Source organism: Mchenga conophoros, linkage group LG20 (genome assembly GCF_057382185.1).
Source record: "Mchenga conophoros isolate Kocher_MC1m ecotype Shallow Benthic linkage group LG20, M_conophoros_male_GT1.1, whole genome shotgun sequence".
Classification (NCBI taxonomy): Eukaryota; Metazoa; Chordata; class Actinopteri; order Cichliformes; family Cichlidae; genus Mchenga; species Mchenga conophoros.
Window position 1 is genome coordinate 251,167 of NC_140545.1, and position 13,271 is coordinate 264,437.

The 13,271-nt window shown below is 41.1% G+C and overlaps 2 protein-coding genes across 7 annotated transcripts in view; one reads left to right on the forward strand and one right to left on the reverse strand.

The window, feature by feature from the left end:
* Positions 1–6,989, forward strand: part of LOC146549943 (cyclin-dependent kinase 17-like) — a 45,240-nt gene extending 38,251 nt beyond the window's left edge. For 4 of the 6 annotated variants that reach the window (XM_085258710.1, XM_085258714.1, XM_085258711.1 and 1 more), the window contains 6 exons: positions 666–771; positions 952–994; positions 1,076–1,166; positions 1,265–1,342; positions 2,382–2,502; positions 3,673–6,989. In XM_085258710.1, the coding sequence (XP_085114836.1) occupies positions 666–771; positions 952–994; positions 1,076–1,166; positions 1,265–1,342; positions 2,382–2,485 (422 nt within the window). In that variant the 3' untranslated portion in view covers positions 2,486–2,502; positions 3,673–6,989. The remainder of the gene's footprint in view (positions 1–665; positions 772–951; positions 995–1,075; positions 1,167–1,264; positions 1,343–2,381; positions 2,503–3,672) is intronic. The other 2 variants (XM_085258712.1, XM_085258716.1) reach the window with 1 other exon arrangement.
* On the reverse strand, positions 6,940–10,783 carry parapinopsina (parapinopsin a). The gene is made up of 5 exons (XM_085258718.1): positions 10,453–10,783; positions 9,528–9,618; positions 9,207–9,444; positions 8,875–9,117; positions 6,940–8,768 (listed from the first exon to the last, which is right to left on the reverse strand). The coding sequence occupies exons 1-5, from the start codon at positions 10,781–10,783 to the stop codon at positions 8,628–8,630; spliced, it is 1,044 nt and encodes a 347-aa protein (XP_085114844.1). The 3' UTR covers positions 6,940–8,627.
* Positions 10,784–13,271: the final 2,488 nt, after the last annotated feature.

Genomic DNA, 13,271 nt, shown 5'->3' on the forward strand with positions numbered 1-13,271 from the left:
ACAATGCTCCATCACACGCGTCCAAGTACTCCACAGCGTGGCTGGCAAGAAAGGGTATAAAAGAAGAGAAACTAATGACATGGCCTCCTTGTTCACCTGATCTGAACCCCATTGAGAACCTGTGGTCCATCATCAAATGTGAGATTTACAAGGAGGGAAAACAGTACACCTCTCTGAACAGTGTCTGGGAGGCTGTGGTTGCTGCTGCACGCAATGTTGATGGTGAACAGATCAAAACACTGACAGAATCCATGGATGGCAGGCTTTTGAGTGTCCTTGCAAAGAAAGGTGGCTATATTGGTCGCTGATTTGTTTTTGTTTTGTTTTTGAATGTCAGAAATGTATATTTGTGAATGTGGAGATGTTATATTGGTTTCACTGGTAAAAATAAATAATTGAAATGGGTATATATTTGTTTTTTGTTAAGTTGCCTAATAATTATGCACAGTAATAGTCACCTGCACACACAGATATCCCCCTAAAATAGCTAAAACTAAAAACAAACTAAAAACTACTTCCAAAAACATTCAGCTTTGATATTAATGAGTTTTTTGGGTTCATTGAGAACATGGTTGTTGTTCAATAATAACATTATTCCTCAAAAATACAACTTGCCTAATAATTCTGCACTCCCTGTATTAAATTATGCTCTTTGTCTTCTCCAGGTACTCCCACAGAAGAGACTTGGCCTGGTATCACCACCAGTGAAGAGTTTAAGACATACAATTTTCCCCGCTACCACGCAGAGCCCCTTGTGAACCACGCACCCAGGTATAAAGATCTAGTGGAGGCCTGCATGTGCAGATTAAGATTCATTTTCTGGAGGAAAACGTAATGACCATTTGGAAACAGTGGGAACACCAGATTCCTGCGCAGCTTTTGATCTCACTGCCACTCCTCTCGGTTCTTTCCATCCGCTCTTAATTTTTTTCTCTGCTTTCTGTCACACAGGATAGACAATGAAGGTCATGACTTGCTCTCAAAACTCTTACAGGTAAAGAACATAATTAATTACAATTATCTGCTGTTTACAGATCATGTACACCATAATGATTTTGTCTTTATGTGTCCCTAGTTTGAAGCAAAGAAGCGGATATTGGCTGAGGATGCTCTCAAACACTCTTATTTCAAATGTCTTGGAGAACAGGTTCAGACTCTGGCTGACAGTGAGTACATGCATTTGACTTGAATATCCACATTAATTGCACAAACACTGTCCCACATAACCTTTGTTGCTTGTTTTTCTTTTGTTTTTCTTTTTTAGCTGCATCCATCTTCTCTGTAAAAGGGATTCAACTCCAGAAAGATCCCGGAAAGAGATCCTCAGTCTACCCAGAGTCATGTAAGTGCTCAAGATTTAAAAAGAAAAAGAAGGAAGGGATGAAATGAGAGAAATCAGGAATCCTCGATAAAAGTATGATACAGGATAGGACTTGCTCCCTGTCTTCCTCCTCTTCTCGCTCTTCCTCTAAGTGTTTGCTTTTTGTCGTTTCTCATGCCACTGTGTGGTCTATTACCAGGTTCAGCCTTCACCACACACAGATCCCCCAGTTCCAGTATTAACATCGCACAATGCCATTCACTCAGAAGCAATATTAAATTCACGAATAGTGGAAGCAAATAGCACAATCTAGTTTTATCTGTGACTGACATAAGGGCAGGGATAGCTCAGTAGGTAGAGTGGTTGCCCCATGATCGGAAGGTCGGGGGTTCGATTCCCCTTAACAGCTACCCTGAGGTACCCCTGAGCAAGGTACCGTCCCTACACACTGCTCCCCGGGCGCCCAATGGCTGCCCACTGCTTCACTGAGTGAATGGGTTAAATGCAGAGAGCAATTTCCCCACGGGGCTCAATAAAGTACAATAATGTACACACTTTCTAAAAAGACTTCACATCACTGTGATCTGGTTGCCATGCTAGCGTTAGCATTTAAGTCAGCTTCAAGTACAGCAGTACAGCAACGTGAATGTGGCCTTAGATCCATTTTTGAGTATGTTTAGCTTTCCTGAAGTCCCGTCACATGTAAACAAACCAGTCCACCAAACCTTGTATACATGGCTGCTGAAATGCAGCTGGGGAGAGTTGCCTTTGTCTGAGTCTCTGTACATTAACCCTAACCCTTCAACATTTGCTTCGATTTGTTTCACAGTTTCTGTCCTTATCACAGTCTGTGTGTGTGTATCTTTGTTTTTCTGCTTGTGTTGCCTCGCTGTCATGTTCTGATAAACTGTCCCTTCTCTTTGGTGCCCATGCTCTCTTCTTCTGCACTGCTCATCTTTTCCTTAATCCTTTCTCTAATCTCCCTTGTGTACCCTACTCCAACTCTTCCGTAACACCTCAATATTCCCAACCTCCCCCCCTTCTCCCTAACCCAAAAAAGCGATGGCCAATAAGCTAGGCTCCGCACCCTCGCAGTACTTCCAGAGAGAGGCAGCCAATCCCAGGGCTCAGAGTCACAATCTCTCCTCTACTTCCACTGGCTGAGTGGCCCTACTGTTCTGGTAAATACAGTCTCTTTCATGTGTCAGTAATCTCGCTCTCGCTTTCTTTTTTTTGTTTGGCTGCCACCGGGCCTTTTTTTCTTCTTCTCTGTCAGCACCGCTCCTTTGCTGCAAACACCACTTTATATAAGACCATTCCTGAATTGCATTTAATTATATCCATCTTCCCTCCCTGCACCCTGTCAACTAAAACAACATATTATTTATTAGCTGTTTCTTCATGTCTGTGTTTTGTTGGTTCCTCTTCATATTCAAGCCTGTTCCCACAAGCATTCTTCAGATTTCACTTCACTAATCCCCTTTTTTTTCTCAGAGCAAGCCACTCCTAATATTCATGTGAGGGAATCAAAGGGGCAACAGTTTGTTCATAAGAGCAAAGAATGTGATCTGAGGACAGGGGGTCATTAGATTTTTTTGTTTTTTTCCAGTCCTGTTTAGATTTCTGCAGCGAGAGATGTAGCGTCTGTAAGTGAGGCTTTTGTGCTGTGGGTTTGTTTGACTTTTGTGTGCAAAAGTCTTTTTAAATTAGCATGGATTTGAGTGCTTTACTGTGCTGTATGTTATACTTTTGGTAAGTGTGATTTAGCTTAAGCAGCATTACGCAAACTGCTCTTTTTAATTTCATTATATTTCTTCAAATTTCCAGTAGAGAAGTGTCATTAGCAGCAACTATGTGCCCTATGTACACAAAGCAAGGTCAATGAAGATGGGTTTGTCACATTGAGCCAGGCATTTCCAGCACACATACACCCTCACTGAACCTAACAGGATTCACATCAAGCCCCTAGAAAACTTGTCAGTCGAGTGGTCAATGCAGAGAAAATGACTGGATGATTGGTAGGTTTGCAATCTAGTAAAATATTAATGTTTATCAACTAGTGATTGAAAGGTGTAACACAGATACTGTTCACTGTTTTGTGATGTTTTCTAGACTGATTGACTAGTTGGTTAAGTTTAAGTTGTGTGATTAATCACACTGAAACAAATTGCTGCAGCGTTCATGAAAGTGTGTCCAGTGTTTCTGGACCCAACTGAATTTATTGTGTCGCTGGCATGGAGTGAAATTTACAATGTTTGAGTGTCCAAATCACATCCAAATGTTTGTTTGTTTATTTGTTTTTCACATCGTTCCCTCTCTCTCTCCCCTGTCTTCTTCTGTCTCTCTCTCAGCCCAAGGGAAGAGCAGGAGGCAGAGTGTGCTGTTTTAGTGCCGGCGATGAGATGAGGAGGACAGTGACACGTGGAGCTTGTCTGTCAGACATACATCCACTGACCCTGCCGCCTACACACTGAAGGAGTGACACACACGCACCCTGCCACATAAATACATACTGACAGGAAAAAAAAGACACACACAGACACACACACACTGCAAAATGACAACAAACCCACACGAAACTAAGGCTGAAGATTTCATTCTTAAAAATAAAGACTCAGCTCGAACCCAAACATAAAAAAGAGAAAAAAAAAGTGTGTGATGCTGGAAGAAAAGTCGGAGAGTATATGAATCTCCTTGCTGCTGCTACTATTGCTGCCCAGTATGGGGCAGTGTTCAGGATGTGAGCTGGTTTTAAAACAGACCTTGCTGTTTGAGGACGAAGGAGTCTCGAATGGACTTGAATGAAAAGAAAGAGAAAGCTGGAACCCCGACTTTCTCTTCCATGGTTTTTTCTTTCAGACTATTGCTGTATATAAAGAGACTGAGCTGTAGAACTAGAAGCTTTTTCATGCCGCACCTCAGCCTGAATCCAAACTCTAAATATTGCACCTCAACTCTAAACCCTCGCCTGATCTCTCAGCCCTTTATTACATAACCCTTAAATGCAACCAGTCTCTGCTTTTCTGTCATTGTCCGTCTTTCTCTTTTCTCTTAAAAACACACTCACATGCTGATGCTCACTTGAAAGTGTGTAGATCTTTGGAGTTTACAGAGGTAGATTTTTGCACCTTATTGTTCATTAGCGGTCCGGGTGGCTGTCATTATGATACCTCATCAAGTACACACCAGTGATATTGAAATGAAGAAGACCCAAACAGATAAACCAAAAAAACAACAAAAAAAACAGTTTCACCACCCATGGACAGATATATTGCACAAATCATTACTGCAGTTAAAAACACTCAGCAATCCACATACTAGTAGTAGACATGAATTATATTTGTCACGTTCTTATATGCTGTAAAGAACACTACGCTACAAGATGCTCCTGTTTCTATACACGAGGAAGTTATCGTTGAAGGACAGAGAGGTAAAAGTGTACAAATCCTAACCTGCTTATTATTAGATACCTCCCTCCTCTTTTGCCTTGACTCAGAAGTTGTCCGGATTTGTTGTCTGATGTGCAGGTATTAATGTTGAGCTCTTCTACAAGATGTGATCAAAAAGTCCTGAGGACATGTCCATAAAAACCCAAAGAGGGCCAATCTCGCGTTGGACCGCTTTCAGCGCAGTGCAGAGGTGCACAGGAAGCTGTCTCACCGGAAGCCCAGTTCTGTTAGCCCCATACCTGTGCCTCCATGATTCATGCCGGATCTCCTTAAAGCGACGACCCTTCATCCATGGCGATTGTGCTGGTTAGCAAGACGTGATGGTACACTGGTATGCACTGCAGTTCAGATGGATTCCCCATCAGGCTCCTCAGGACGTTACAGTAGAACATTACAATAGGAAACTCCCAGTCTCACTCCTTCTCTGACACGCTGCCTTCAGAACACTCCTTGGTAAAAGCTGAAGACCCGGGTCTCATCATCAGGGTTGATCCTTTGCACAAAATCCGTGTCAGTTTGAAACAGAAGTTTATATTTTCTATTAGAAGTTTTTAGTCCATGGTGCAATCTCAGAGTGCACACTGTGTGGTCAGAACGAGACTTCAGTGGAGCGATCAAAAAACAAGAGCTGCGATGGAAGCTGATTGCACATGCCATGACCTGTATTGGTAGATTTTATTCTGGTAAGACGTTTGATTTTTATGCACAGGTTCTCAGAACATTTTGATCACACCTCGTATTTGCACCCAATTTTACCTCTTTAAATCATGAGTGGATCATCCAACATCCCCACTTTTTCCATCCCAACTCTATGTATTTTTTTAAGTTGTATATATGATCATATGTGTTACTTGTCAGAAGCAAAGATAATTCCAGGATGCTGTTCTCAGTCTTTACAGTAGGTGACTGGCTGGGGACGTGTTGCACATTCCTTGAGCTCAGGACTTATTCCTTGTGTTGTTTTGTGGATGCTGTGTTAGGTACAGATGGTCTTGTATGTTTCATCCCTGATAGAAGTGGCCTGAAACCCTTTGCAAAGCTGGCTTAAATTGTATGCAAGGTACAATTTATCAGCATCAACCTGTCGATTTCTGTCACTCGTTCTTTGTTTATTTGACCCAGATGTTGATGTTAAGAGACTAACTTACCCAAGTCTATTCTTGCCATCTCTCTAAGCATGTTTCTGTATTGAACACCAGTGGTTTTAATTGGTATATGAAATAGCTGCTGCTGAAGAAGGAATACCTCCTTTAAATTTTGCATGAGACATTATGACCTTATCACGTGATCTCTACACCAAACACCACCTTACCATCTGGAGACCGTACACGAAGACAGAAGTGTGATGTGCAGGCAGCACTGGGACTAGATAGTTTGAATGACAAATCTGACTTATCCAATACGTGTATAATACAGCAGAAACTGTCATGTAGCGCGTCTAACTGGGCTGAGTATTTAACAGGACTTGAAGCGCTCAGACACACTGTTGTTTCATGCTGTTATTATTACAGGCTGCCATAAAACAACAACAACAAAAGAAAAATAGGACCAAAGTAAGTCCTCCAAGCACCAGGTGTTCAAGCACACAACTGTTTCACACACCCAAATCTGCTGACATGTTAACATGTACTGTATCTGTGAGATGGCCTGTGATTTTAGTTTGGATTTTCCTGTACCTCGGGCACTGACAGGGTCATTTCTGCATCTTTCTTAATTTTTTATAAAACTGATTCAGAAAATGATCACATGTCAGTAACTGTCAGAAGGACTACTTATTTTCCCAGAGTGTGACAGTATGTAGCATGTACATAGATGGTCCCCCACTCTGTATATACAAAAGTGTACAGGTTTGATACAGCTATTAACATTCTGGCTTTTTTTGGGGGGGGGGCTTCAGTCATAGCAATATTTCTGTAATCAATAAAGCCATGGTACTAGGATGGGTATGATTGCATTTGTGTTTATTTAGGAAGGCGTGAGAGACTGTGAATGATCAAACTGTGACATAACTTATCACAGGTTTAGTTGTTTTCTGTTCTACATGCTGGATCCAAAAGGCTGAAATGAAGTATCATGTTGCAAAATGAGTACAAGACACTGATGATTTTGACTGATTTTATTTTATGTTTTTCAATCAATGAAAGCCATAAAGGTTATATAGAAGGACAGACCTTAAGAAGCAAAGAGGATGTGTATACCTAATAAAAAATTAAAAATCATGTAATTACTTTTTTCTTGTCTTAAATCTTTTGAATATACGTTACTATCAAGTGTTCTTTACTATTACTTTCACAGGGTTTTAGCAGTTTGCTGCAAAACATAAATTTCTAGTTTAGCTTTTGCCTGTATTTCTTCATTGTGAAAATTAAGGTCCACTTTGTTAGCTACACCTATTTAACTGTTAGTTAATGCAGCTATCTAATCAGCCAATCACATAGCGGCGGCTCAATGCAATTATTCATGTAGACATGATCAAGACGACCTGTTGAAGCTAAACCGAGCATGAGAATGGGGGAAGAATGATTTAAGTGACTCTGATTGTAGCATGAAGCACCAGATGGGCTGGTCAGAGTAATTCACAAGCTGCTGATATTTGTGTACATAACCATCTCTAGGGTCGACAGAGAGTGGTCCAAAAAAAGAGAGAGAGCAGCAGTTCTCTGGGAGAAAATACCTTGTTGATTCCAGATGTAGGAGGAGAATGGACAGGTCGCTTCAAACTGGCAACAGTAACCTAAATAACTGATTGTTCTGCCAGCTAAGAACAAGCAACAGTAACTCAGATACCAAGGCATGCTGAAGAGCGTCTCTGAATGCACAAAACACATTGAACGTTGAAGCAGATTGGCTACAGCAGCGGGAAACCACACCAGGTGCTACAGTTTGCACATGTTCACCAAAATTGACTGGAAAGACTTTGTCTGGTTTGATGTGTCTTGATTTCGTCTGCAGCATTCAGGTGTCAGGGCCAGAAACAACATGTAAACCTTGATTCATCCTGCCTTGTATCAACAGCTGATGTGCATAGTGGCAGTGTAACTTGGGGTCTGAGTGTATTCATCTTCTGATTACTGCTCACACCATGTCACAAAGCTCAGATCATATCAAACTGGTTTCTTGATCATGACAAGTTGACTGTACTCAGATGGTTTCAATCTAACAGAGAAACTTTAAGATGAGGTCTGATGGGAAATTCGCATTATGGATGTACAGCTGTCAAATCTGCATTAACTGTGTGATATTATCACGTCAATATGGACCAAAATCTCTGAGAAATGTTTCCTCTATGTTGAATCTATGCCACAAAAAAATCAAACCACATCTGAAAGCAAAAGAGGCGTACCCAAAAAGTGTGCCAGTGTTTCAGCCAGGAGAGATAATTCAGGTCCTGACTGACAGACTGAGGTAAACAGAGGCTATTTTGCTCACATATGTGAGGTTTTATCTTTTTATCTTTTAAATAATGTCTGTAAACAAACTGTGAGTTGTGCAATCTCTATTCTTGATTAATGTAACTGTATTTTTATTCTTTAAAAGAGATAAAAAGCAATGACAGCATCTACAATATCAATGACAGAGGACAAGAAAGATGTTGTGCTGTTGTCTGAATACATTAAAGGTTATGACAACAGGAAAGAAGCCTGCCTGAACAGGGAAATCTTTTTTTTATTATTATTATTACTGCTGCTTTTATTACTGTTATTTTTTATGCCTTAATACATAAGATTTGTGCAACCTTCTTGCTCATTGCATCATTTTTACTCTGATATTTTGTTTACATTTGTGAAAACCATCTTGCACTACATTGCAGAGGTTGATAATGAGAACAGTGAGACTATAATAATTTCTACACATTTCTATTCCAAAGATTTTTTAGGCACAATTTTCTTGGGGGTCTTGATGAAAAACGGAACTGTGGTCTCGTTCTCAGATGTTTGCGGCTCAGAGGACCAGGGGTCCCATCCACACAGAACCGCAGCAACAGTGTAGCCTCGAAACTGGAAACACACGATCATGGTTGGTCATGAACATACAGCATGAGCCTGAATTCCTCTTTTTCTTTGTTTGTATGTGTGAATTTAAGTGTACTTCAAACCAGCTTACCTGTCTGTTCATGAAAATGTATATGATGGGGTTGTAGACAGTGCTGCTTTTTGCAAAGTACACAGGAATGGTAGCGATGACAGGGTCAACATATAGACTGGAGTCTATCATGACAGCAAGTGCAAGCGCAGCATATGGCAGCCAGGTGACTAGGAAGGCCAGCACCATCACTACTATCATGCGTGCCACCTGCACCTCTACATGACTTGTGCTTCCTGTTTCAGATACCTGCAGCTTGGTTACCTAGGAAAAAAATTCAAGCGCAGAGGACTCCTTTATGTTTTCAGTACAATCAACAAAAATATATGGTGTGCGCAGCCTTTGTTGCTCACCTGGCGGAGAGTCCATAAAAGCCGCGAGTAAGAAACCATGACGACAGAAAAGGGCAAGGCAAAGCAAAGGAAGAAGAATATTATCATGTAGGACATGTCCCCAACATCACGGCTATGCCATTTAGGAGCACAGGAGGTTTTGACGCCCTCCAACTCAAAAGTTCCCCACCCGAACAGAGGTGGAGTGCTCCACACAAATGACCACACCCAGGACAGTACCACTCCAGCAACTGCATGCCTAAGGACAACAGAGATGGTGTCTGACATGCTTGGTACAGCAAGGAACATTCCCAAGTGAGATCTTGATGGTCACTGCTGTACCTGGTCTGGAAGAGGACCGCACCCATGGGATAACACACCACTACGTAGCGTTCAACAGAAATGACTGCTACTGTGCACAGACTTGCTATACCTGCAAGAAAAGACAGAATAATTTATGACTTTTGCTTTTTAAGTGTTGCATTTGTGCGCACTATTGAGACACCTGTCCTATACCTGAGTGCTACATTTCAAGGAAGAAATGCTAATCTTAATTCAATGACAATAACTATAGTTTTAAATTTTAGTTTCCACATTAGATTTTACATAAATACATGAAATACAGTACATAATGTAACTAAAAACAAAAGCTTCCCTTCAAAATATCTTAAATAATTCATTTTAAGTAACTATTTTTAAGCTCAAAAAGTTCAAAAGCAGTCATGAGAAAATGAAAGTTTCCACAGACTGTGTGCATTTGAAATACTAAGCAAGGTCTGGACTTTGACCAGGTCACTACAGCACCTCGACTCGTTTCTTTTTCAGCCATTCTGTTGTAGATTTGCTGCTGTGCTTGGACACATTTATCTGTGGCATGACCACATTGTGGCCAAGCTTTAGCTGTCAGACTGACATTTGTCTCAACAATGCTTTGGTATACAGCTGCAAAACAAATACAAATCATCACCTCTTCACCACTGTGATTAACAGCTGGTATGAAGTGTTTGTGCCAATATGCTATATTTGGTTTTCACCACTGTGCAATATATATGCAGACATGTCAAATATAGTCTTATCTGTCCAAAGGACACTGTTCCAGAAGTCTTGTGTTTTTGTGATTGTTTATTCAGATGCAGTTTTGCAAATCTTACATAAAATAACAAAATTCCCTTCAGGTGGTTTTACTTGAGGTACTTTTACTTGTACTAGAATACATTAAGGTATTTCTTCTTTTGTTTATGTGAGGAAAAAGAAAAAGTAGACTCACCGAAAAAGGAAACAGCAAAGGCTTCTAACACACAGCCCACACGTCCCAGGTTGAAGTATCCCATGGCGCTGGTTACTGTGGTGGGCAGGCCTCCAAACACAGCACAGCCCAGGTCACAAACAGCTAGGTTAACCAGGGCATAGCTGAGTGGCTGCCTCAGCTGTCTGTGCTTCACCGTCACCACAATCACCACGACATTGAGGATGATCCCTGCCGCAGAGAACACACCCATGATAACGGCCAGAATTGTGTAACCAGTCCGGGACAAGAGCTCCGTGTTGGCTGAGCTGTTAGATGATGAAGAGTTTCTGTGGAAGGCAGCACTCTCCATTTTGCTCTGTGAAGATCAGGAGAAGAATCTGGTCACAGTGTGAAAAACCTCAGTGATGCCTGGTAAGAAACAACAAACAAAAAAGTGTCAGATCCAACACGTCTAACTCTAAAATGGCCACATTGTCAGCAAGGCAAAGAAAGAGCAGGTTCAGGTATGTGTTTAGTATTTTTTTAATCATTTGGTAAATAATGTAGCAATCAGAACAACTACAAAACTGTTCAACAGATACTGCGTGCTTGATATTCTGAGAGGGAAGCGAGGCCCTCTAAATAAGCCCAGTAAGAGGAGAGGAGGCCGCAGATGATTTGCAATTCTCAGAAAACAAAATCCGCCGAGCCGGATTGTGGAGAGAATAAGTCTGTCTGATAGCCTCTAAGACTGCACTTTCCATGATTGCTCAATTTGCAGCTGCTAATAATGATGCAAAACGTTCATACAGGATCGACCGATATGTCTACAGAATTCCCGCTGGTTTGTCACACATTTTGGAGCCAATAATGGAATAAACTGGTAGTTTATGGATACCTATCCCTACCTTTTTATGTTCTCTTGTTAAAAACTAATGAGATGTTAGCCTGATTGAGTTACTTAATGACACAAAGAGTGGCTTATTTGAGAATGAGCTCAGTGTCAGTGTCTCTGTTTATAATCATCCTTAATACCTACACAACTCTGAATGAATCCATAAAGCTAAAAAAGAAAAGGTGCAATAAAAGAAAAAAAATGACATTGTGATTTGTTGAATGAAATTCACCTTGAAGATACATTTTCTGCCCAACAGATCTATGGATCCATTTAGAAAAAAGCTCTTTACTAATCACTAATATATTGCTCCCCAAAACTACAGGGAGTGCAGAATTATTAGGCAAGTTGTATTTTTGAGGAATAATTTTATTATTGAACAACAACCATGTTCTCAATGAACCCAAAAAACTCATTAATATCAAAGCTGAATGTTTTTGGAAGTAGTTTTTAGTTTGTTTTTAGTTTGAGCTATTTTAGGGGGATATCTGTGTGTGCAGGTGACTATTACTGTGCAGAATTATTAGGCAACTTAACAAAAAACAAATATATACCCATTTCAATTATTTATTTTTACCAGTGAAACCAATATAACATCTCCACATTCACAAATATACATTTCTGACATTCAAAAACAAAACAAAAACAAATCAGCGACCAATATAGCCACCTTTCTTTGCAAGGACACTCAAAAGCCTGCCATCCATGGATTCTGTCAGTGTTTTGATCTGTTCACCATCAACATTGCGTGCAGCAGCAACCACAGCCTCCCAGACACTGTTCAGAGAGGTGTACTGTTTTCCCTCCTTGTAAATCTCACATTTGATGATGGACCACAGGTTCTCAATGGGGTTCAGATCAGGTGAACAAGGAGGCCATGTCATTAGTTTTTCTTCTTTTATACCCTTTCTTGCCAGCCACGCTGTGGAGTACTTGGACGCGTGTGATGGAGCATTGTCCTGCATGAAAATCATGTTTTTCTTGAAGGATGCAGACTTCTTCCTGTACCACTGCTTGAAGAAGGTGTCTTCCAGAAACTGGCAGTAGGACTGGGAGTTGAGCTTGACTCCATCCTCAACCCGAAAAGGCCCCACAAGCTCATCTTTGATGATACCAGCCCAAACCAGTACTCCACCTCCACCTTGCTGGCGTCGGACTGGAGCTCTCTGCCCTTTACCAATCCAGCCACGGGCCCATCCATCTGGCCCATCAAGACTCACTCTCATTTCATCAGTCCATAAAACCTTAGAAAAACCAGTCTTGAGATATTTCTTGGCCCAGTCTTGACGTTTCAGCTTGTGTGTCTTGTTCAGTGGTGGTCGTCTTTCAGCCTTTCTTACCTTGGCCATGTCTCTGAGTATTGCACACCTTGTGCTTTTGGGCACTCCAGTGATGTTGCAGCTCTGAAATATGGCCAAACTGGTGGCAAGTGGCATCTTGGCAGCTGCACGCTTGACTTTTCTCAGTTCGTGGGCAGTTATTTGGCGCCTTGGTTTTTCCACACGCTTCTTGCGACCCTGTTGACTATTTTGAATGAAACGCTTGATTGTTCGATGATCACGCTTCAGAAGCTTTGCAATTTTGAGACTGCTGCATCCCTCTGCAAGATATCTCACTATTTTTGACTTTTCTGAGCCTGTCAAGTCCTTCTTTTGACCCATTTTGCCAAAGGAAAGGACGTTGCCTAATAATTATGCACACCTGATATAGGGTGTTGATGTCATTAGACCACACCCCTTCTCATTACAGAGATGCACATCACCTAATATGCTTAATTGGTAGTAGGCTTTCGAGCCTATACAGCTTGGAGTAAGACAACATGCATGAAGAGGATGATGTGGACAAAATACTCATTTGCCTAATAATTCTGCACTCCCTATATATGTGATTACATTTGCAATTTCTTGGCATGGTGAAAAACCTCAATGAATAATTCATCCTTTTTAAGAGTTAAGACACTAAC